Here is a 26,839-nt window from a genome sequence, read left to right as displayed (position 1 = left end):
TGGCTGTGAACATCCAGTATCATTTGCTTTCCAACAATTAAACAAAGCAGAATGTAATTAAACTACAATAGAAAAGGAGCTTTGCACTTTTGTTTTTGGTATAACACATAACATATGTTTTTTGACAGGCAGAGAATTCACAGTTATTACAGACCATGCTGTGCTTAAATGGCTATTGAGCTTAAAGGACCCAAGTTGCAGAATAACAAGGTGGGCTTTGAGACAGAGGGAGTTTCAGTTTAAAGTTATTCATTGGCCTGGCAAACTACACGTAAATTCTGATGCAACGAGCCAAAAGGTGCATGTCTGTTTTGCAATAAGTCGCAAGGAAGAGTTAAAAGCGGCTCACAAGAAGGAATCACAATGCAAAATATGGAAAAAAAGATCAATGTTTTGTTGAAACAGATGCATTGCTGTACAAGATCACTACCAAAGGAAAACGCCTAGTTATTCCAGAAAGCATGAGAGAGCAAATAATGACAGAACAGCATGACTCTTTATTATCTGGACATTGTGGTAAGAAAGCAACAAACATTAAAATAGCTGAGATATATTGGCTGTCAAGACATAAAACTGATGTTTCTGAGTTTGTTTGAAAATGTGATTCCTGCAACAGACGGAAAAACTCAGGAAAAACTAAGGCATCATTACAAGAACTGCCACAGATTAGTGAATCATTCAAAGGAATTGGATTTGATGTCGTTGGACCTTTGCCTAAGACTAAAGCTGGGAATAAATACATATTGACCATGTTAGATTACTTCTCCAGATATCTTCTCATGATATCAATATGTGATCAGAGTGCTAAAACTGTGGCTAAGGTTTTTGTAAAATAGAGCATTCTGAAGTTTGGATCATCTTTAAGTATAATCAGTGACCAAGGATCAAATTTCATGGGGAATTGCTTAAACAGACTTGTACTATAATGCAAATAACACAACTAAGAACTACACTAGCACACCCAGAAAGAAACGGATGCGTTGAGTGAGTTCACAGAACAACCATTGAGGTGGCTAGCCACTACATAAGTAGCAAGCATGATAATTGGGATGTGTGTCTTCTGTACATCATGAGCGCATACAATGCAAAAATGCACTGGCCTAAGTCCATACGGAATTGTATATGGAAGAAAGGTGCATTCCCCCTTGGACTTTGCACAATTGAACACTGGAATCGGCAATGAACATGAGAAGGAATTAGCATGCAAGCTAACGGAGGCATGGAAGGCAGTGAAACAGTGAAATCATCAATATTTTCTGCAGCAAGCGAAACAACAAGCTCGCCAAGCAGTTGCATCACAGTACCGAGTCGGAGATTCTGTCTACCCGAGCAATGTGCTGTTAAAGAAGATAAGGTCAAAAAGTTTAAGATGTTTTGGGAATGACCGTATCTGATCTTGGAGGTGTTGCCACCAGCCACTCTTAAGCTCCAACTGCCTTTTTGTTCGACTGTCATTCATATCAATTGTGTAATGCCATTTCTGGGTATACTTCCTGTAGCATCATGAGACGACGACAAGGACTGGCCTATGGGCCAACCAGCTGTTTCTAAATCCATGACACAAGCTGCGCGAGGTTGCAGTCCAGACTTTGATTCTGAGGTGTCGCTATACATTGAGTGATCCAGTCCCAGACATCACTACAATCTGTGTAGACATGTGCAGTGGGAGTGAGTGTAAAATGTGTTTATTTCTCAGCCATGTGCATATATGAATGTGTTGTGCAAATACGGATTGCAGCTATTACATGAAGTGTGCAAGTGTAACTAAATCTTATTCCACAGGTTACCACAAGAGACACATTTGTATTATATTCACTGTTTAATTCTAGTGTTCAGAAATAATTAACCATGTTTATTATAATTCCAATTTTTACTATGACAATGTGTTCCATTAATGCTACAGTAGTAGTACCACAGACAACAGGTGTTTTGTCTGCACCACAATCACATATGGTAGTTTCAACAAATGATGCTATGCTTGTACATAAATACGAGTGAGATTCGACAACAATTCTGTTAAGAAGCAAATTAATTTGATTCATTCAGTCAAAGATAATGACATAGTTTTGGAAATGGGAACAACTTGGAATAACAATTAGATTAGCGCCAAAATGCAGGCACAGTCTACATTTGCTAATTATGAAAAAGAGACTCATTGTTTCTTAAACCTTTTGTCACACAATATCTTGATTAGGCAAAAAGGTGCCTGGTTTGATCTTAAACAACATTCTGAAGGTATAATTTATTCTTTCAATTCAACTCTCAATATCACATTTAGATGTACAACTTCTGGTACACTGGATAAACCTTTCACACTCAAATTACACGGTAGTGGATTAATTTTAAATGTCACTCATTGTGATTTATCATGTGATCTGTTTGATATGCCTCCTGTATTTCCAACTACTTTTCATGGAGCTGGAAAGCTAGCAGTAATGAGAATGTTCCCAGTTTATTGTATCATACATACTAGCATATGCAAATCATTCCCTGTTAAGTTTTCCCAAGGATAATCATTTAATTATGGATATACAAAAAGATATGATGAATACTAACAATGAGTTGAATTTCATTCAAGCAGCAAATCGGATTAAGTTTTTTTGAGTCTTCAAATAATGTTAATCTTAATTCTTACTTTTATTAATGCGTCTTGTGTCTACAGCAAATATCATGTACCAACTTGTGCTGAAAGCCCGTTAGTCAGTACCAAATGTTACTGTGTCTAGAAATGAGATAAACATTGCAATGCTTCTGCTGCAACAACTGGCGACAAAGATTCATGACCCCCAGGTGGTGGTCTTGAGACACATTCAAAAAACGTGTGTGAAATCTTATGGGACTTAACTGCTAAGGTCATCAGTTCCTAAGCTTACACACTACTTATCCTAAATTACCCTAAGGACGGACAAACACACACACACACACACACACACACACACACACACACACACACACACACACACACACACCCATGCCCGAGGGAGAACTCGAACCTCTGCCAGGACCAGCCTCACAGTCCAAGACTGCAGTGCCTTAGACTGCTCGGGTAATCCCGTGGGGCGAGCCACATTCGGTAGCTCATCATCTTTGGGGAGGTGTGGTGTAAGGGTCAGAGGCTTGGATGCAGCATGGGGGCACAAGTGTGAGCTGGCGTTATCGTAGAATGCTGAAGAACTGCGGAGTCAGTATACACTGACCGCAGAGCACCTCACACACACAGTAGTCACAACATGATGCTGGTCGCCTGCATGGGCAGAACAGTTTCCAATGTGTGTGGTTATGATGTGGAACTATGTCCTTTATTGGCTCTCAATGGAGTACTCACAAATCCTTATCTGTTTGTGGTAGGACGTGAGACATGGTTATGACGGGTCGGCGTAGTGAGCGTGTTATTATAAATGTCTTCATAGAAATAAATTGGTAGTGGCTAATAACTTTTAGTTTGCCTATTTCTGTACACCATGGACCCAATGGCCACAATAATCCTGACAAATGCCAAGGGAGACACTCATCCGAGGATACAAACCTCAGAAATGCCTTATAGAAGCTCAAAACCTCATTACTTCTAACATCTCTGCTGCTGAAAAGGATATACGCACCTTAGAGCTGGGTGCAACCAATATTATAGAATTGTTGGCCCCTTTTGAGCAGTACATGCCGTAACAAGTCAATGTCAACACGTCATATAATTGGATGGACAAAAAACCTAATCATTAAGTGGCAGCAGGAGAAAAAACATACAAAAGTTATGGAAATGTGCAAGCTTTTGGAGCCAATGGATCATTTTACTGGTTGAAGGGAAGGGAAGGGAAGGGAAGAGAAGAGAAGAGGACTGGAGGAAGAGGACTGGTGAGGTTTAGAAAATGGGAAGGTAGGGAAAAGTTACCCAGAACCCCAGGTCAGGGGAGACTTGTTGGATGGGTTGAGAAGGAAAGATTGATTATTGGGGACTACACTGAAAGAGTTTGAAAACCCGAGAGCTTAACGGTGGAAGATAGGGTAATAAGCAATACAGAGATTACTCAGAAAACATCATTCAAGAGTGGAAAGCTAAAATACATTATACCTGGTACCCAGGTCACGCAGGGGGTGGGTCAGAAAGCAAATGATACAGAAAGGTAAAAGTGAGTTAAGAAAAGGAATAGTTACTGAAAATAAGTACTGAGACAAAAGACATTAACAGAAATTTAGGCCAGGTGGGTGGCAAGAACCAAGCACATGTTGCAATGCCAATTCCAACCCACAGAGTTCTGAGAAACTGCTGTTAGTGGAAGGACCGAGATGGTCTGTGTACTGAAATAGATACTGAAGTCACAACTCTCATGATGTAGAACATGCTCTGCAACAGGATATTGTGTTACTGACAACAATGCCAACATCTGTGTGAAAAAATATGGTATATAACTAACTCAATTTCTCACCAGTGCACAGCCCCATCTTGAACAATTATGTCCACCAACTATTGTGTTTTAAATGCTTATCATTTCACAAGTTTGTAGTTAGTGGTCCTCTGTGATCAATGGAGCTACTTTTTCAGTACGGAAAACTAACAAAGCACCATATTTACCTGAGTATAAGATGACTCTGAATGTAAGATGAACCCCTCCCCCCCCCCCCCCCCCCCCCACTTTTTTTAAACAGGCTCCTTGAGATAAACTTATTTTGTTACATATTATTACTAACCAAAATTACAAACTTTTATTGACATAAGGTATATGTCTCAAAAGTTACCATTACACCAATTCTAAACTTATGCCATTTATTGGTTTTCTACATTTTCTTTACAGCTCCAGTTGGTGGGAAGCCTTAGCATTTAATGTTTGTGTTGTTACAGTGTAAAGTATGGAACCCTGCACGGATGGTCGGTCAATGCGATTTAAGCAACATGCAGTCATTGAATTCTTGACAGCAGATGGTGTCACCCCAAAGGAGATTCATCAGAGAATGAAAGCAGTTTATAGTGATTATGTTGATGTGAGTACTGTGCGTCGTTGGGCATGTAAGTTTAACGATGTTGAGATGGGAATATCTGACCTCCATGACAAACAAAGAGTTGGATGGTCTGTGACAGCAATCACCGAGTTTTACAAGCAAAATGTTGACAGATTGAGTCAGGACAATTGTATTATCACTCAGAGAAAAATTGCAAGCAGAATTGGCATTTCACAAGAATGTGTGGGTCACATTATTGCTTTGCTTGGCTATCAGAAGATCCGTGCACGATGGGTACTCTGGATGCTGACTCCTGAAATGGAAGCGCACAGACTTAAAATTTGTCAGGAACTCCTCTTGTGTTATGAGAATGAAGGTGAGTCTTTCTCCATTCAGTTGTGACAGCAGACGAAACGTGGGTTCACCATTATGACCCGGAGATGAAATGTCAGTCTATGCAATATTGACACAAAGACTCGCCCCAGAAAAAGAAATTCAAGATGCAGCCCTCAGATGGAAAAATCATGGCCACATTGTTCTGGGATGCAGATGGTGTTATCCATGTTGATTTTCTTGATCCTGGAACAACAATAAATTCAGAGTGTTACATCAAAATGCTGCAATCTCTGAAACAATGGCTAAAGAGAATCCGAAAGGAAAAGGGAAATGTTTTCCTGCAGCATGACTATGCCAAACCACACACTTCACATGCCACCACCGCAGAACTTCAGAGACTGAATCTCACCACCGATGGAATCCTCCATACAGTCCAGATTTAGCACCGCCTGACTTCCATCTGTTCCCAATAATGAAAGACGATCTGCAGGGACATCCTTATGCTTCTGATGAAGACGTTGAGAGAACTGTGAGACTGTGGTTGCGGAAACAGGGTGTCGACTTTTTTTCCTGACAGCTCCAGAAAACTTGTTCATCGTTGACAGAAATGTACCCAATTGGCTGGTGATTATGTGGAAAAATGAATATTGGTAACAAAAGATCACATTCTAAGGATTATTTCTGCATTTCATTTATTAAAATATTCCCATCCAAACCCAATTAACGAAGGTGGAGGCATTACTTCTCATTCAACTCTCATATAATGATGTGAGAATGTTACAATGTCTTTTGCTCCAAAAATATTTCGTCTGCCAACCACTCTCTTGTTGGCTGTGTAGAATCAGCAGCTGACACACCCCCTACTGTTTAGGTAATACCTCATGGTGAGTGTAGACATCACTGCTGCATGACACATGTAACTACGCCACTGGCCACAGTCTAGACTTTTAGCACCTTCGGCAGAAATGCATGGTATTGTTGAGTATTTGGCCAGTTTTAAAGTCAGTTCCACTCTAAGTACAAATGGGTTCAGACAAACTGCAAAAATGAAATTTGCTGCCTGCTCACCACTCTCCTGCCTCCTCCTCCCTCCCCCCCCCCCCTCCCTCTCTCTCTCTCTCAGTATAGTTCTCAGTTAGGTCTGTGTCACATTTCCCCCTCCAAGCCTTCCGTAGTGGTGTGCTTAAGCAACAGTGAAACATGAACAGCTATATCTTGTAGGGTGTAGGTCCTATGTAAGAACAGCAACTAATACATGAATGAAAGATCGCGATCATGATTCAATCCAACTCTCGAACTGTCACTCATCCTGCGAACTAATATCAGCTGTTGGTACTATCCCTACAATGGTTCTTTTCATTATAATTTATTCTTGTGATAACAACTGCAATCAATTTAATGTGATTTGTTCATTTGTTAGACATTTAATTATAGATTAATTTTCTTTCTCATTTCATCTGAATGTCACAATCTTGTTCTAAAGCTGATTAAAAGCTGGTATCATTTTTCCCAGTATTCTAATACATGAACAGCTACCAAATTTTCATAGCTACCAAATTTTCATTTGCAACCCACTTCACAAATCATTAGTTTTCATAACCAAATAAAATACTGAATTGGGTTCAGAATCGTGTGTGGTGTTTGAAGGACAAGATCTTTGCCTTTGAATGTTAACTTCACTTAAAAAGCAGCATAAATGTAGGCATACAGTACCCATACACATGTGGGAACTTCTATTGCAAACCTTTTCAAATACAACAAAAGTTCATGAGTTAATAGAATTTAATGCTATTTCCTCCTGTGTTTCACAAAACTGTAAATTTTTTAAGCAGATGATTAGATTGTTGTTGTGCCTAGTTCACAGTTTCTCACATATCCATCTGTTGAACTAGCATCATGAGTTAAATGTCACGATTGATCGAACAGGATCGATCCTTTATCAAGCACTTTTGGGCATTGGAAAATCTTGAGCCTATTCGAATGAAGATAGTGTTTGCTAAGCTCTACACATACCAGTTCTTAAAAATAGTTTTGTATGGAACCTTAATAGTGAAAGCTTCATCTGTAAATGTAAGACGACCCATACATTAATCTATTGAACAGTGTACAAATGTTTATCTGAGCAGCAATAGTTTAATCTGTGAATATAAGATGACCAAATATTTTTCAAATGACAAGTTTGGGAGAAAACCTCATCTTATAATTGAGTAAATACAGTATTTTCATGTGCGGGCATTGAATTCCACTAAGACACTTTTCTGTTTCTCTCTGTGAATGTTGTGGATTAATTAGAGTAAACCTGTTTGGTAAAAGAAACCCTCAGAGCAGAACAGGGAAACATTGCCATAGGACTTAGCTAGTATTAATTGATACCAATAAATTTCATTTATTTCCATGAAAATTTGAGCTGACTTTGAAATGTGTTCCCATTTTGTTATCATAATTCCTTTTCTTTCTTGTGTCTTTGTCCCACATCATCATAGGGTTGGCATTGTTATTAGGGGACTGGGCACAGTTCATTTAAAGGATGGCCAGGTACCCTTCCTGTGATCACCCTACTATTGCTCCCCCCCCCCCCCCCTCGCGGGATGGAACATGTGCACCTCCTGACTGTCTGCGTGTAATGTTATTAATGTAGAGTGAGTGGAAGTTTTCCAAGTGTCTATGAATTGTGTAACTGAGTAAGGACTTGTGTACCAGCTTGGTATTCATCTAGTGGAATGTGGGAAACTGCCAAAAAAACCACATCCAGGCTGGATGGCACACCAACCCTCATCTTTAATCTGTTGGAAGGACTCTCTCTGTGACCAGCACAACTCCCCATCCTGGAAGCAGCAATTTAACAGACACAGCTATCTGGACCAGTTGTTGTTATGGTAATTATCAACAGTAATAATTAGTTGAATAGGGTTTACAGAACACATTCCAGTCCAATGGTCAGTTCTCAGAACCTTTCCTGAGAGTAGTTCGGTAGCTACAGGGCTCTTAATTATTGACCTTTGAGTTGCAAAATTTAACCCTGTCTTGTTGATCAAAGCAAGGCTGGTGACCCTTGTTTGTACCTCAAGGCTGGTGCCCCTTGTTTGTACTGATTCGGTAGAACAGTAGTGCAGACAATTAATAAGAGTTCACAAATATACATTTTCAATTAAATCCACAGAGCAATATGTCATGTAATTGAGGACCGTTTTCACAAAACTATACAACTATAAATTTGGAAAAAATGTGTTACATAAGTATTCATGTTCTTCTAAATGAGATGAATCCATTGCAATACATGGATTATGTAAAACTTACTATTGGCCTGTCTAATCTTGCAGACAAAACTGTGAAACTTTTCTAAACTCAAGATCTACAAAAAATTAGTTTTGCCAAATTCAAATATCTACTGCCCCTGGTAGACATTTATTGTTAGTTTTTGACAAAATAGTTCACTACTTCCCGATCTGGGATCACAGTTACATGCCCCCTGATGGGGTGTTTGGTACCATTGGGAAGGAACTGAGAAAACTTGACACCATAACCTTACCGTTACATTGGAAAGGAACTGAGAAAACTTGAAACCATAACCTTACCGTTACACTACCACAAGATTCTCAGCCACAATGGCACCTCTATGGTTCTGGCCAAGGACTGAAATGTGTACAGTTTCAAGACCACTGCTCACAGATTACCAAACACAAAGCCACCATTCAAAATGTCTGAAGCCAGAGTTCTTAAAAAAAACACCATCTGCAAACTTGAAACAACACACTTTTCCTCTCCAATCATTGCTGAAGGGAAGAAAACTAAAATAGATAGTTTCAAGGACATTGATCGATCAGCTGTAATAAAACCTAGAAACCTTGTATCATCCATCATACAATGGAAAGATTTGGACAGATCATCAGAAGTTACCCAAGAGTTCTATGGGAAGGCTTATCAGAAGTTACCCAAGAGTTCTATGGGCAGGCTCTATAGTGTTTCCATGAACATGACAATGGAAATAATCAAGTACAGTACCCTGATGAATCAGTTTATTGAATTATTATTTGTTCACTTGTTTAAATTAAAGTAGAACACTACTGCTATAAAATAATCTGTAAACATTCAGTTTTGGAAAAAAATTCAATACCTTGATGAACCAATTTATCAAATTATTATTTGTTCAATAGCCTAAATTAAACTAGAACATTAATGCTACAAAATAATTTGTAGACACTGAGTTTTGGAAAAAAAATTATAATTTTTACATTTTTTTTTAAATTTTCGACTGAAAGCTGATAGAAATCCTCCCCCCCCCCCCCCCTCCCCACACTATTGTATTGTGTATCTCGAGTTTATTTGTGAAATACAATACTGTAAGACATTATCAGCAATACGTACTGTTCAAGTAATTCAGTAAAATGTGTTTCTTGTTTGTTGACTTCTGTGAAAACAGTCCTCAGCCGACCTTGTATGTCTCACATTGCCAAGTGTATGTGGATTCAGGATTTGGCCAAAAGTGTGAACCTGCGCAATGCCACAGAATCTCTGGACAGACGAAAGGAGCGTTTCAAGTGGTACATGAAAATATTGAGAAGGAAACTAAATAGTTAAGTGCACAATGCATTTATTGTTTTTCATGACACCGATAAGTCATGAAAGAACACACATATTTTGGACTGTGTCTCTTTAAAAAAAAATAATAATTAAAAAACAGCTAAAAACTCATGTGAAGAGACTGGGGATTAAGGATTTTGTTTCAAAGTATTCCGTATTGAAAGTTCTTTTTAAGTGCCTGAGTGTATTCAAACATAATAAAGGTCTATTGTTAACAATGCTGAAAATTCCATCAATTTTCAACAAATAATTCCTTTACTACAGCAATTTAAATAAAATTCTGCTTTCCTGTACAAGTTCACAGTGTAAACTGCCACCAGTAAGCTACATACAGGCATGGAAACTACTGACTTTAAAGATCAAGTTTTACACCATACTTCTGTTTGAGCTTGTGTGCATGAGGCAGCCATGTTCATTCAGCATCATACACTAGTTCTACAAACAGTATATCTTTTGACCTAAAGTAACTCCTTATGTAAACTACAGTCCAGTGTTGGTGGGCTGGTGGATAGTGGCAGAAGTGAATTAAACATATTTTGGAAGTAGTGAACTAGAAGTCTTGGGTTTTTCTTATGGTGCATTCTGCTGACTCAAGTTCAAAGGCATGTGTTAGAATAAAAAAACATCAACATATATGGAAGATAAGACTGTAGGTTCTGAGGTCTCTATCAGCCTGAGAAATAAAATTAGAGAATGGGTTACGTTCAAAACAGAACCTTGTGGGATTCCATTTTCATTTGTATGGGAGAGACTGTGAGAAGCACCTACCTGAAAATGGAAGAAATGATGAGATAATATCTTCTGGATAAATATTGAGAGAATACCTCTACAGCCCCATCCATGTAGAGCAGTACAAATATGACAACGTTATATAGCGTCACAGGTTTTTCATGAGAAAAGAAAACAACAATTCGATGTAGACGGACATTCACTCCAAGTGAACTATGTGGCTGATGTCTGCCCGAATAGCTGAGTGGTCAGCGTGACGGATTGCCGTCCTACGGGCCCAGGTTCAATTCCCGACTGGGTCGGGGATTTTCTCCGCGCTCAGGGACTGGGTGTTGTGTTGTCTTCATCATCATTTCATCCCCATCCGGTGCACAGGTTGCCCAATGTGGCGTCGAATGTAATGAGACATGCACCAAGGCCCCATAAGGGGTCTCCTGGCCAATGACGCCAAACGCTCATTTCCATTTTCCCATGTGGTTGATGGTAGAGTGGCCCTTCAAAAATCCACACAGAAATTTGGAATGGAGTCCCTTCACCTCTAGAGTATGAATCAGTCATATGTTCACCATTACTTGCACAAAATATTTGTATGCCAAATGGGGTACTAGCAGGCTACTTTGTGAGACCTGTTTCCGTGTTATAAACTGTGATGATTATGCTTTTAGTTTGCTATAGCCCACATCATATAGAACAGCACTTCCACGCATAGAGGTGGAGCAGAAAGGAAGTGTGGGGGGATGAGAAATGTGGACACGTGGCAGCAGAGAACGGACAAACAAAGTCCATGTTGCTGAACTGCATTGCTGCATCCAACAGTCAGGCTTGTTTGCCTACGGTACATCTTATTATACATTCTAATCTATGAGGGGAATAGAAAATATTAAAACCAATTTCAATCAGTCATCATGAGAGAAATATTAATACATATCTTGATGACAATGTGTCCACTGGTCCACAGATTTACTCCACATGGCATCGGGAGTTGAGAACAGTTGACACAGCTTTGTGAATGCGTGAGGTACAATTTTTCTCCAAATGACAATTGTCTAATGACAAGATCATTGAAACTGTTTGCAATAATTATCATTTATTGTGATTTGAACTGTATTATGAGTAAAAATTTAATTCACAACAAAATTAACTTCAATCACAAATCTAAATCATTAAATTTGCTTGACAACTGCTCCTACTCAATAAATTTTTTAAAAATGTGTAAGGTTTGTGTGTGTGTGTGTGTGTGTGAGAGAGAGAGAGAGAGAGAGAGAGAGAGAGAGAGAGAGAGAGGGAGAGAGAGAGTATAGTTAAGTGTAATCACTGCGCGTAAAAAAGAATTAAAAAGAATTAGTGATAGAAAAGACTGATGCAAAAGACTATCGTAAGAATGGTCAGTAAGTTGTCACATTTTTCGCTGTTAATGGGCATTATGAATGTAAACTAACTCATTCAGCTTTACAGTGAGAGACCATATTTATAATCCATTGAACAAGCAAATAATTAACCATCATCTGCGAATAACTAAAGGGAATGCTGACCGACGACATCGAAAACCACCGATATCTCGACAAGTAACAGTTACTGCCATTTTAATGCCTTATCCAATTCATGCCTTGAAAATGACAGGGATTTACATGTGGAAATATTGCACTTCTGACGAATTTATCCAGCTGCATTCTCGCGAGTTATTAGAGCATACAACACAGTGGGAGAAGCTTAACTTCTACCTGGGCAATATATTGAACATTGTAGTCTACATAATTCAAAGGATACAAAGTTATCATTATTATGCATGCAACTGATATGTTGACAAACACATTTTTTAAAGTACAATTCTTTAAAACTAAGAAATATTATTACTTTATCCAAAGTCTACATCATAATACCATTGTCACTTCTATTTGAGTCTGTTTCTGAAGAATCTGATTGTAAATTTACGATGATCAGTTGAAGGCTTATGTCCACCATCACTTCCCTGTCAAATTCTTTTTTCTGAACCTGCGCAGACCGTGTCCACGCTAGAGGTGGGATGTTGTCTATTGCCTCATGCACAATCGATTCAGTGTATATTATCTTGAATGTTTAATTTTTTTCCTCCCACATAGCCTTAACACTTTGCCCAAATTAATTCCATGGGGCTACACTGACAGTGACATGTGGGTAAACGCAAAGCTGTGTGACCCCATTCATGTACAAGGAAGCCAAGTTTGTATGTTCTGTCACATGACATGTACAAATTAACGAGCTGCAGGAGATCAGCATGAGCCTGGTTTATACAGTGCTTTATATTTTTATTCTGAAACCAGGGAAAAATTACATTTTTCTGGTGTTTGTACTTGGCATTTTCTCTGTAACAGTTGAATTATAACTGGCAATGACTGACTTCAAAGCAAGGTATGACGAGAATTGTGAATCACATCATGAAACAGACAGCGTTCATTTCTGAATGAAAGTCACTGCCATTTTTCTTACCCGTAAATACAAGTTTATTCTCAGAAACAAAATAAGAAGAAGAGTCAGCGTGCAGAATAATTATTCGCGAACCAATTCCCATGAGAACTTTAAAACTGCCAGTACCATCACTCATTTTCCAGCAGCTCTTCCCGGAATGATTCTATCTGTCCCATGTTTCATTGAAGTAATACAATGTTGACCTACATCCTTCTCTTCTATCATGAATCTTTACATGGGATGTAGTTTGTGCTGCACCTATGTCACTTCTTTGAATTAAAAACTCTCTTCTTAACGTTTCTGGAACCAACGCCTTTTAAAATTCTTTACATTGATGAAATGCTTACCATTGAAGACAATTTTCCCCTGCATAACTGTAACACGTTTCTGTGATGTCGGGCATTCATCATTCACATAGAGCAGTTTAAAACATCATTGTTAAAACCATCCATTTCTGTTACAGGTTCCTCGCAATTTCAATGCTTTCCAGGTGACATGAAACCAACTTTTTCTACGGTTCCTACAGCTCTGACACTTTCATTTACAATTCTCACACTTAAACATTTATAGATCCGCATTCACAGCTAAACTGCTGCAAGGGTGGGGTGGGGTGGGGTGGGGTGGGGGTGGGGGGTTGCGGGGAGGGGGGTGGAGGGGAGAATGGACAGTTGAATGAATAATTCAGTTGTTGTAAAGTACAGCAACAGTGCAGCATGTAGGAGTGACATTTTTGCTCTCTAGCTGTAAATTGCTGCTAGCTGCTTGGAAAGAGAGTGAATATTATTGGCTGCCAGTGGCTAGTGGAGGGGGATGCGCAGAAATGGCTGAAAATTGGGCCGCCTTCCTACATGACATGAACAATAGAGTGGAAGCTCATCCTCACATCAGATGTGCTAAAACAGAGCAAGAATATGATGTTTGTATACTAAAGTTAAATGCTGTAGTACCTGGTTACGCATGCTATCAGGGTCTGTCTGGTGCTGTGTTGCAGCACTGCTCAAGGTGCTGTACTGAGGAGTTCCATTTTGTTGTATGCGTCCGAGAGTTGAGAATCTAAGGATCGATAAATACTCTTTACTACATTTTATGGAGGTGGAAGAGTAAATTTCAGGTGCGGAGGATTGGGCAAGGTGAGTTGCTAGTTGTTCAGTGACAATGGAAGGGTGAGATAGAATTATGCCATCCTGATAGATGTCAGAACACCAGAGGATGATTGGTACCTGTAAACACTGCGCAGTTTGACTCGTACCTGAGAGGTGGAGGAATAGGTGCCAGTAGTGGTCACAAATCATTCTCAATACTCCTTTTTTGTGTTTAGACAGCAGGACTCACAGAACCTTTTGAAGGCAATAAGTGTATCCCTCAGTGTACCCTTATGTTGTTCAATTGTCCATCTGCAATATTTACTGGCCATGGCTGTTTCATGGTTCCAGCACATTACAAGTTTCTGTGGTGTGGGCCTGGAGAGCGCTGGATCATTACTTCTGCTACTTGTAATATTGTTGGAGGATATCTTCATTTCTGCAGTGGGAAACCAGGGTTTAAAGAAATGGTGAAGCTATTCCTGTTGTGACAGTGTCACGACATTTAACAGTGACGCCACGGCAGTACGCACAAACGGCGATAGAGGCGCTCCGCAACTCGGCTGAGCGCGAGAGCGCCACCTAGCTACGAACGGCGCCGGCCGCATGTCACGGCACGGCAGTCGAATACGAGATACTGAGTTGTTATCATGTAATCAGCTATTGTTTCTAAGAGAGAGTGTTTGAATATCCACGCAATTATTGGTGATTAAAGGTTATAACAATTCCATTTGGTGTTTTTATATTTCAAAGAGGAAAGTGTTCTAAAGGGTACCGGTGTGGCAGGGGAATAACAATTGTAAAGCAGTTGCTGTCACAAAAACCATTTCCAATAAGTAGACAGGAGACAACCGATGCTACACATCAACAATTCAGTAAGTGAGAAAGCACTTTTTATTGGGCTAAAATACGTATGCAATCTGCAGTTTAATACACAAAGAACAAAGTTAAAAAATGGAAAATTCAGGATGGAATAATGACAACATTATGAAAAGAATAGATTGCTACTCACCATACAGCGGAGGTGTTGAGTTGCAGATACGCACAACAAAAAGACTGTCAAACAAGTAAGCTTTCAGCCAAAAAGGCCTTCTTCCGAATGAGACAACACACACACACACACATGACTACTGTCTCTGGTTGCCGAGGCCAGACTGTGACAAGCTGCACGTTGTGGAAGAAGCAATCTAGGTGGTGGGGGCAACGAGGATACTGGGGCAGGGAGGGGAAGTGATAGCAGGGTAGAGGTGGGGAACCATAAAACATTGCTTGTGGGTGCATATGGGTATGAGATGAAGAGAGTATGGCTGCTAGATGCAGTCGGGGTAGGTGGGACGGATATGTTGGTATGGGCACACAGAAGCAAGGTCTTCAGCGCACGTGCGAAAACTGTCTGAGATGAGTATCAGTAACATACACTAAACAGGAGTATAAAAAAGCACATACAATAAAGGTAATAATAGATGGAAAACTATGTGCGTACCCATACAGAAGCACGGCATGATATATTGCATCAATATTATAACATTAACTAAATAGGAAGAAAGTGAAATAAGGAGTTAAACAATATAGCAGATGGGTGTGGTTGGCTGATTGCAAGAATAAAAAAGGGGGAGCCAGCCACTCTACAATACACTAAAACCTCCAACCCAAAAACTTAGTACAGTTTCCAGACACGTCAAAAAACTTTAAAATCTTAGTCACACTCATCTTATCATCAGCTAAAATAGAGGGTAGATCCCCATCAATATTTGCTTCTGTCTCTGCACCATAGTATAAAATACACTCTGTTAAAATACGGCAAACAGAGTTTTGCACACCACACACATCACAAAACAGGGCATCCTATCGTTGTAGTAAAAAGCAACAGTATGGAATGTGGGTGTGTACAGTACGGACAGTGTTTTATATACCTGGCATACTGCAAGTAGCCATCACCTGATGGGAAGTGGCGGTTCATCAGCCTCTACACAGAGGCTTCGTATAGGCATTGTTCTGAATGCCCCTGTGGCCAACCGAATCCCTTCATGGTGCATCATATCCAACATCTTTAAATAAGAGAGTCTTGCAGACTCATACACTGTGCACCCATAATCTAGCCAAGAGCACACAAATGCTGTAAGTCCTGTCTGCTCCCCATGTACTGTGGCTAAGGCATTTTAAAATACTTAGAGGCTTATGGGACATGTTTTTTCAGGTCATTAAGATGTGACAAATATGTAAGTTTACAGTCAAATATGAGGTCCAGAAACCTCACAGCATCTTTAAAATTAAGAACAGTGTTCCTCCCATTCATCCAAACCTTGAAGAGTTCTTTGCAACTGACAAGTTTTTTGTCCTTGCAAGGCTTTAAGAAGAGCAAACGAAACACAGAGAAATCATCCACAAACAAAGAACACTGGACAGGAGTTTTCACTACTGACATAATGTTATTAATAGCTATGGCAAAATCAGTCACATTTAAAACACTACCTTGAGGAACACAGTTCTCCTGCTCAAAGTGATAAGACAGGATGTCACCAACTCGTATCAAAAATACCGTGGCAACAGAAAGGACCAGCAACCACAATATGGCACTGGAAACCTAGATCCTAATTAGTGGTTGAAGTAACTGTGGCAAAACAGGCCACCATCATCTGGGTAATGTCTCAAAGGTAGGTCTGGAGAGTGATGTGCCGTTCCCTACTACAACAGCCATGAGGCACCTCCCTCCTCTCCCAGAAATTCTCCTGATGGTCTCCCACACAACAGAGCTCTTTGTGGAACAATTAATGGTGTCCAGGAACTATTGTTATGACCTCTTCTTGCTCTCTTGAATAATCTGGTGACACTTAGCCCTCACCACCCAAAAGGCTGCGGGATTCCCTGCAGTTGGCTGGCATTTGAACCTATGCAGAGCCACATGCATAGTTCTGATTGCCGAGCGGCATTCATCACTCCAACAAGGGACGGCCTCTTCAACTGTCCCGAGGACTGTGGAATGGACACTGCAGCAGTGCGGTGGATCATTTTGGTAACATGGTGCACCCATTCCTCAGCATTGACATGATGTTCAAACTGGGTTGGCTACCTGTAAAGTGTCCAGTCTGCTCTACTGAGCACCCAACACAGTGGTTTCCTTTTGGGTTATACTCTATCTGGCAGGTGAATCCAGATCGGAAAGTGATCACTTCCATGCAAGTCATTGATCACTCCCATTGAGCCGTGGGTGATCGAGGGCTAGAGAGCAAAGTACGAGATTGATCACAGAGAATGGTCCACAGTTGCAGTGCAGAAGTGCATTCTGTTCTGTATTTAGCAAATATGCACACGATGACACGAGGAGCCTCTCAATTGCTGTACCCTGAGACAGGTAGTTGCAGAGCTATAAAGCACACTGTGTGCACTAAAATCACCACAGAAGATGAACAGGTGGGGGAGCTGAGTAAGAAGGTCAATTATAGCCTCTTCATCGAGCGCATCATGTGGCAGCAAGTAAAGGGAACATATTGTCAAAGGATGACGTGCGTGCACTGATATGGCTACTGCTTGTAAATTCATTGTCAGGGGGAGAGGCGAGAAGTGGTAGTCGGTACCGACGAAAATACCTACTCCACCTCTAGGTCTCTCTCCACTCAGGTTGTCTCTTTTATGAAGTACATAACCCCAAAGCTCAGGGGCATACGAATGGTGGAAATTAGAGTCCTGGAGACACAGACACAGTGGTCTATCCTGAGACAGTAGAAAAAGTCCTCTACATGCTTCCTAAACCCCTGTAAGTTGTTCCACTGAAATATTGGAGCCAACTATCATGGGGGTAGCACCTCATCCTGTCTCACTGCAGTGGGTGGAGATTCAGTCGTGGGGCGAGATGATTGCCCCACACATATCTGACATTCCATCAGTTCTGGGAAAAGAGTCGGATGAAGCATCAGATAGAATCACATTGAGATGATTGGATGGTTTACCACTTGATTTTACCTGCTGTTGCTGCTTTACAGTAGTTCTTTGTTGCAGCAGTAGAAAAGGAGAGAAGTAAAAGGACTGGAGTATGTTGGTGGAACAGAGGGCTGTGTATTGCTGGAATTGGAACAGGGAAGGGGATAGGTGGTGAAGGACAATGGCTAATGAAGGTTGAGGCCAGGAAGGTTACGAGACTGTAGGATATGTAGTGAGGAGAGTTCCCACCTGTGCAATTCAGAATGAATAGTGTTGGCAGGAAGGACCCAGATGGCACAGGTTGTTGTCCATTTAATGACTGCTTCACAACCTGGGCCATCTGGATTCTACCTACCAACACCAGCTTTTCTGAATTGTGCCTATGGGAGCTATCCCTGCAATATATCAAACATCCCTGTAACCCTCCTGGCTTAAATCTTTGTTAGTCGTTGTCCTTCAGCCCCCCTGTTCCTACTCCAGCATGACACAGCCCTGTATTCCACCAACGTACCCACAGTCTTCTTACTTCTCTCCTTTTATGCTGCGCCCCTCTCCCCCAATCGTCTGCACCTATCCTCTCTCAACCTCATCACTGCATGCTCGCTGAAGCACACTTCACTGTCCCCACTGCCTACCCTGATATCCCTCCCCCTCCCTGCTCCAACCTCCTCCTTGCCCTCACCATCCAGACTACCTCTCCCATCACGTGCAGCTGCTCACAGTCTGGCCTCGGCAGCCAGATAGTGGTCATGTGTGTGTGAATTGCGTTTGCCTGAGTGTGTGTTTGTATGTTCTGTAATTCGCAAGAAGGCCTCTAAAGTGCATATCTGTGACTCAACATCTCTGCTATTTGGTTAGTAGCGATCTATCCTTTTTATAATACTGTCAAAATTAAAAAAAAAAGAAATACTTGTTCCAGTAGACTGTCTCACTGAGAAATTTTGAAACTACCCCACAAAGGGTTTTGGACATAAAAATCCTCCAAGATGATAAAGGGGGTGAGGTAGTCGACACATCAAATCAGTGATCACACGGTGTGTGACATATTCCTCTGGAGGTATAAAAGTATTATAAAGTGTAAAATCAGAGTGTCAGTATATATACGGTAATGCTTCCAGGGGAGTGTAGAGAGGTATCTCCTCAGTAAAATTGGTCTCCTGAACCAGCATACAAACCCTACGCTATTCCATCCCCGAGTAAGCTCAAATTTTGTAGTAGCTTTGGTAATGCCAGAGACTACGAGAGTAGTCTGCTGTAACTCAAGTTTCCTACAGGTCTATACCAACAACTGGCCAGTGTGTTATTAGGCATTAAGTTCAACAAGATGACAAAACTACCCAATGCAGTTCTTTTGGATAATTGTTGCATGTGTTTTCAAGAGGGGAATGAAAGCAGATGGGTACTCGACAATATCTACCCCCCCCCCCCCTCTTTCACAAAATGGGGTGTTCACATATCATATAAATAATGTGGAATTGCACATCTAGTGTGACATGCGCCATATAGGGCGAGAGCAGAATCCTTTGTGCTTCCTATGAAATAAATCACTGTAACATCCGTTTTGCACTGAACATCTCTTCAGAAGTCATTAGTGACTTTTAATTTTTTATTTTGTTTTCGTGGCATGTTGGTGGAATCAATGTAAACAGTGCCCATTCATGAAATATCTCATGAACATCCAGTGTCAACTAATTACCTCATTTGGGTTATCATTAAAAAAAATTATATTTATAATGCTATTTTATTTCCCAAACCAATAGAGGGACCTCTAATTAACGTGGGGTAACTTACAGTTCAAGGATATTTATATAAAGTAACCTCAAAAGGTGTGTTTTGCTATCCCTGTCAATAGAATATCCTTTAATTGTATACTGATCAGAATAATTTGAGGCCACTATATCAAGCGGGCACAAAGATTTATACAAGTAAAACAAGAGAAAGGCACAAGCATATTTGCTCTTAAGTGTCTCTTCTACTTGGTGAATAGTGATTTATTTATTGCACGTAACTGAATCCCATCCTGAATGTTCCATTGATTTCCATCAAACAACATTGTGTTTTAATGAGGTTACAAACATTTTTCATTGCAGCTGGTGTGCATAAAGTACCACTTGTATCAAGTGCCTTCACTTATGAAGATAAAAAATAAGCTGCTCAAAACTATCATTAAGTATTGTAACCAACTTCTCACTGTAACCTAGAGTGAGAGGGAAACGATATGATAAACACATTTTGTTTACTTACTGGGCTTTCTTCAACTCCAGTTCATGTTTTTCTTCCTCCTCGGCCAACTTGTCTCTATCAACATTTCCCACCTCTTCTGGTACATTAACTTCTGTCTCAACACTTGTCTGTAATGATAAAGTACATATGATTCAGAAATGTAATTCAGCATTTACCATTTACTATATATTCAATTCTGTTTACAAATAAATTCACATACTGCACCTCAGATACAAGAAAACTTTTTTTGCACTTAAAATGCACAAATTGTTCATCACTCACACTCAAACTCAGGTGATACCACAGATTGACTATCGCTCGAATGTTTCTGGACATTAGAGATTTTGAGGAAAAAATGCAAACTGGAATCAGAAATGTTAGAAATACTCATAAGTCAGATTTGGAATAATCTTTTATTGAAAGTAAATACAGGGCGACACAGAAAAACGGGAACATTTCCACAATCCAATAAAACTAGAAGTGATGAAAGAAAGAAATTGCATTAATAGTAATTGAAATCTTACAACTTTGCCATTTATGAAACACTGATGGCACTTATCATTTTTTTAAGATGGCATCCTCTTGTATGAATACATTCATGAAATCTGCTGTTGAGATTCTTCATTGACCGCTGCAACATCTCAGCTGGGATATTGTGAATTGCGTCCTGAATTCTCTGTTTTAACTCATCCAGGGTTCTTGGTTGAGTCATGTAGACTTTGCTTTTGAGGTAGCCCCACAAGAAAAAAAAAATCACAAACGGATAAATATGGTAATCTAGGAGGCCAGGGTATGCATTAGTAGTAGTAGTAGCAGCTTTATTCATTTGTAGATCTCTTTTCACAGGGATATAGGACATGTCAGAGTATTTGCAAGTTTAGACCAATTTAAAATAAACTAATTTGTATACACATACATTTACAGACTTCTAGTTTGAGACTATCATTAGATTTACTTCTGGTATACAATACTTTTTTTACAAATAATTTATTAAATAATATAATGCCACACTGTTCACTCATATCTCACTATCAGTCACTGTACACACTATACACACATTATTTCATAACACTTCATTCACCACACACACACACACACACACACACACACACACACACACACACACACAGTGGTGATCTCTGAGTCATTTTCTGTACCACGACTACCCATTTGCTATCCTGAAAAACTGAGTCAGTATCCCTCTATAATGAGTGAGATGTTGAGCTCAGAAAGAGGAAGATGTGTTAGTATTGTGCAATGCATAGCTTGGGGGTAAGTTTTTCTATAAAAGGAAAAAAACAGTGTGAAGGTGCTATGTGGAATGTTGGATGTTTTATAATCATTATTATTAATTATTTGTATAACTTTTTTTTACCAAATCCCCTACTCTGTTTTATCTAAGCATAAAATGTATTGCATTACAAGTACTTTTTAGCTGCCTTTTTAAATAAGCGCATTTTTGAAATTTCTTTTATCTCTTTTGGTAATTTATTGCACAGTTTTATTCCTTGGTAGACAATGGTGCTTTGAGTTTTATGTTTATTTTTTCTTGGAAAATGTAAGTTGAGTCTAGCTCTTGTTCCATGGTCATGGACAGAACTGTTTGTGCAGTAATTACCAATGTTATTTTTGATGTGTACAACTGACTTGTAAATGTATTCACATGGAGCAGTTAAAATCCCCAGTGTTTTGAACAGATCTTTACAATGAGCTTGACTACCATTTTTGGTTATGGCTCTTTTCTGGAGTTTGAAAATTGTGTCCATAGTTTGTGCATTTGTTCCCCCAAAAAGAATGCCATAGCTAAGAGCTGAGTGTACATAACACCGTATGTTACACACTGATGATAGCATTCGAAAGGCATAACATGCTGATGATATTTTGTTTGCAAGTACTTGTGTGTGTTCACACCACTTCAACTGAGAATCAATATTCATTCCAAGAAATTCTGCATTCGTAACACAGTCTATAGAGGTGCCATCTACATTTAATTTAATATTGTCATTTTCCCTCTTCAAACTGACATTCATGGCATAAGTTTTCTTTATGTTCAATGTCACTTTATTGCTTATTGACCACTTGTAAACTTCCTTGCGAGCTTCATTTGCTTTCTCTGCAAGGAGTTCTCATGTTTTCTCAGTGACTATAATATTCTGTCATCAGCGAAGAGAATTTTTTCCATCATGAGTAACACTACTGGGAAAGTCATTGATGTATATCAGGAATAGTATTGGTCATAATATGCTATGTTGCACAACCCCTTTGCTTCTAAGTGTTTTACTAAATGTTTAGATCTATTTGCAGTATGTGTTATCTCTACTCTTTGTACCCTATCTGCTAAGTATGATCGAAGCCAGTCATTAGCTACCCCCCTTATTCCCAATGCTTCTAATTTATTTAATAGAACCTTGTGTTCAACTTATCAAAGGCCTTAGAAAGATCAAAAAAATGTGCCTGTGACATACTCATCTTTGTCAAGAGCATCAAGTACAAACTATATGAATTATACTATGGCTGACCTGTATTTTTGCCACTTCAGAAACCAAACTGTGATTCACTTAAAAGATTGTAATTCATTAATTTGTCTTTCATAATTGCTTCAATTACTTTTGAGAATGGTGACAGCAGGGAAATGGGCCGATAATTTTCTATGTCTTCTGCATTACCTTTCTTAAGCAAAGGTACAACTCTTGCCTGTTTTAACTGTTCTGGAAATGTCTCTGATGTGAATGATTCATTTATTATATTTGTTAAGAGGCCTTGTTTAATCTCTATGCACTGTTTCAGTACACACATTGGTACTTCATCCTAAGCCTACTGATTTCTTATTTTTTAGTGTTTGAACAGTTTTATTGACTTCATTCTCTGTGATTGGAAGTAACATCATTGTATTTAGTGCAACATTATTTACAGGTGATATATTTCTTTTGGGGAATTTTTGCTGTAACTTCTCTGCAATACTTGAAAAATGCTCATTTACATTGTCTGCTACGTGTTGTGGAGCATTTATTACCTTATCCCCCTCCCTTAGCAGTATGTTATTCTGTGTGTGCCAGATAACAGGAGCCACCGCACTTTGGCAGCCGCTATGACGCAGGAAGCTCGTATGTTTGTATGTGTAAAACATTAAAAGATCTTACATTATATCACAAAAGAAAAAAAGACATCAGAGGATACTCCAAGAGCATCGGAATTTCGTGAACCATACTAAAATGCATAATTCGGCTTAAATTGCACATTCGTATGTTCTGATTCCCAATGAAGTAGGCCTTGACCTGATATTGAGCTTTTCAGTTTGGTTTTCGGGATGTAAATTTTTTTTGGAGCACCAGTACTGTATTATATCATGTTTGGTTCTTTATTATGGCATAATGCCATATGTGCTAGAAGTTCAAAACGTGCACTTGAAATGCAGTGAACATTTGAAATTAGCCAACAATGTGGAACTAAACACTTTGTTTCAAACACGTTGACTGCCTCAGCATAAAAGATTAATAAAAGCCAAATTGCTTTAGCAAACCAACAAAAAAACTTCATTGTTCTACAAGGCGATTAATGGATAGCTGTCAGAAAAGTTCCTACAAACCATTTTCCGTGCTACTTCCAGAATAGAACTTAAGTGGCTGCTAGATGGGGACTGTACAACTGGCCCTTACTAGTGTAGCGATCTGGCCCAAAATTTCGTTTTCCTGGATACACCGAGATGATAATACGTAGTCTTTCATACCAGTTATTACTGTTAGTCATTTATTTCCACTCTGGTAGTCTGAATCTATGGATTTCCCTAGTAATTATAACAACGCTGATCATTCGCAAGCCCAATCAACCACATAAATCACTCGTTCGGCTTTGCTGCACTTAGCTTGTATGGCCTGGTCTCCTTTTGCCTGCAGGAAAGTTTATTTCTAGATGCAACGAGGATTCCCCTCACAGAGACATCCCGTACACTATGCACGCATTCAAAAATCAAATTATGATTTATTTATTTATTTTTTACCATGGGACCAAACTGCTGATGTCATCAGTCCTTAGGCTTATGCACTACTTAATCTAACTTACGCTAAGTATAACACATACGCCCATGCCCAAGGGAGGATTCGAACCTCCGACGGGGCGAGCCGAACAAACAGTGACAAGTCGCCTGAGACTGCACGGCTACCCCGCACAGGTTATGAGTCATTCAGAAATCAACTTACAGAGTGTGTTCAAAAACCAACACGGATGCGCAGTAAAATCATATGAGTAATTAACAGACCAACAAGTGCTGGATGCTAGGCACTTTGTGAAACTACGTTTTTACTCCTAAAGAATATGAATTTGGTGACCGAGCCACTGCGCATGCTTGAATCTGGCAGCTTGGGCACAGCAGTAAAATTTTTTCCGGTTGCATCTAACTGCTTGCTGTGACTGCTTACACAGCAGCAGTCACATTTCTGTAGCCAGAAACGGGAGAAGCTACTACCTACACGCCACTCAACTGCGCATGAGACCGCTCGTAACTGCTAAAATGAATCTAATGTAAACAGTTGTGACGTCACGCTCATCAGAGGCAATTTGTTGTTATGTAGCATTGCATGGTATCCTAAAGCCTTTGACACATTTTGCTGTTGGCAAATGCTTGTATAAGCACTGTGTTTTGTTGTTGTATATGGCACATTTCCTTTGCAATTTATGTTTTATTTTCGTTTTTTTTTTTTCCTCGCTCACGTTTTATTGTTGCAGTATTATTCTGCAGTAGTGTGATACAGTAATATCCTTTGCTAGAGTATTGATTCTTACCAGTCAAAATTACAAAAATTTAACTGAAAACTAAACAAAAAATCCCCGGAATTCTAAAAAATTCCTGAGTTTTTCCGTTTTTTTTCCCGGATGAAAACATTCCCAGGTTTTTTCCGGATCTCCCAGCTGTCCCGGATCGTATACACCCTGTTATAAAACATTTTTATGACTAACGCATGCTGTTCTCCATTCCACTGGGCCATGATTACTGAAATGGCGGACTGTTTACTCGCTAATTGTTACGAACCCGCAGTGCTGCCACCTGCCCATGCCTGCCACTACTCATTTCAAACATTCCCACCATTCTGTGTCACCCTGCATATGCAGTCAAATTTTAATCTCCTCAAAGCAGCCTCCTTTGGTTTTAATCACTGCTCTGCTTACGTAAGGCATTCATGCTGTCAGCTCCATCAGGTTTTCCTCAGTGATATGCTGCCACTCCTCTTTTACTTGGATCCAGAGGTGGTGAACGTTGGTAATAGGCCTTGATTTAACTGCTCTATCCAAGTGATTCCAAAGCAGTCCAATAGTATTAGAGTTGGGGGATTGGGTTGGCCATATCAAATTTTTCAGTTCCTTCTTTTTTTCTAAATTTTCCAAATATGCTTTAACCAACTTTGAAGAGTGTTTAGGGTTGTTATATTGCTGTAGAATGAATCCCTTGCCAATCACATGTCTTCTACAAGGGTTTGCATGATACTTGGAATGATATGGTAATCCTCTTTCTTCACTGTTCCATTTATTTGTACAAGATCACCAGTCTTACCACCTCCAAAACATACCAAACCATGAGGGCGACCCGTCCATGCTTAAATGTTGGAGATACACATTGGTGCAACAGCGCTAATGACCGTAGCAGTTTTGCGCCCTAAAACCATAACATAACATTGGTGTAACATTTGTTCACCTGGCAAGCAGTGAATAAACTTGTGTCACTTTGTGCAAAAGACCTCAGATTTGGATTCATCAGTGAAGAGTACCTTTTTCACTGATTTACTGCCCAACTTTCATGTTGTCTTGCCCAGTGTAGTCTATTTTTCCTATTAACAGCTGGCAGTAATGGCGTCTTAGTCGCCACATGCCCGTTAAGCTTCACTACCTGAAGACGTCTTTTCACAGTACTTACACTCACCAGCTTTTCCCTATTATTGTTTAGTTCTGCTGCTAAAACTGGCAATGTTTTGAACAACCACGTTTACTTGTGACTACTGTATATTTATCATCACTTTTTGATGTGACTTTTGGCCTACCCTTTTGAGGGCGGTCCATATTCTGGCCCGTATTCAGACACCTCTGCAAGGTATAATGGACACATCCCCAGGAAACATGTTTTTGATGTGCTATTTGTCACATAGTAAGACCGGCTGGATGTGAAGACACAACTGCAGAATGTTTTCTGTTGAAAGCTCCTTTCTTCATCCCATTATGGACATTTACACTGAGCACTCACTGAAGTTCACTCCTTGATATCTTGTGCATAACTATATGCCCCTTTATTACCTGTAAACGTGTTTACAGAGTTATTGAAGTCCTATGAATGCCATCTGGTGAGGAAAGATTGTATTATGCCAGTATAATACAAAATCAGTGGCATGCAACGCTTGGAAAATGAACAGCATAACAATGAAAAGTTATGCTCTGAATGATTTCATTTTTAAAAACTTGGAACACTACTGTTCAACGTTATACTGAGCATGACACTGGGAAAACAATATAGCTAATTTGTATTTGAATCTGATAACTAGCCTTTTTTTATCTTACTTCCAGGGCATTCAAAAACTTTTGAGAAATAGTGTAGGTACTCATGTTACATA

The 26,839-nt window shown here is 39.6% G+C and overlaps 1 protein-coding gene across 1 annotated transcript in view; it reads right to left on the bottom strand.

The window, feature by feature from the left end:
- LOC126297554 (kinesin-like protein KIF3A) overlaps window positions 1–26,839 on the bottom strand; it is a 117,865-nt gene that overhangs the window by 35,715 nt on the left and 55,311 nt on the right. Inside the window, exon 9 of the mRNA XM_049988482.1 lies at window positions 20,268–20,374. Within this exon, the coding sequence (XP_049844439.1) occupies window positions 20,268–20,374 (107 nt within the window). The remainder of the gene's footprint in view (window positions 1–20,267; window positions 20,375–26,839) is intronic.

Source organism: Schistocerca gregaria, chromosome X, assembly GCF_023897955.1.
Source record: "Schistocerca gregaria isolate iqSchGreg1 chromosome X, iqSchGreg1.2, whole genome shotgun sequence".
NCBI lineage: Eukaryota > Metazoa > Arthropoda > Insecta > Orthoptera > Acrididae > Schistocerca > Schistocerca gregaria.
Note: the sequence above shows the minus strand (reverse complement) of the source record. Positions and strands in the feature narration are given on the sequence as shown.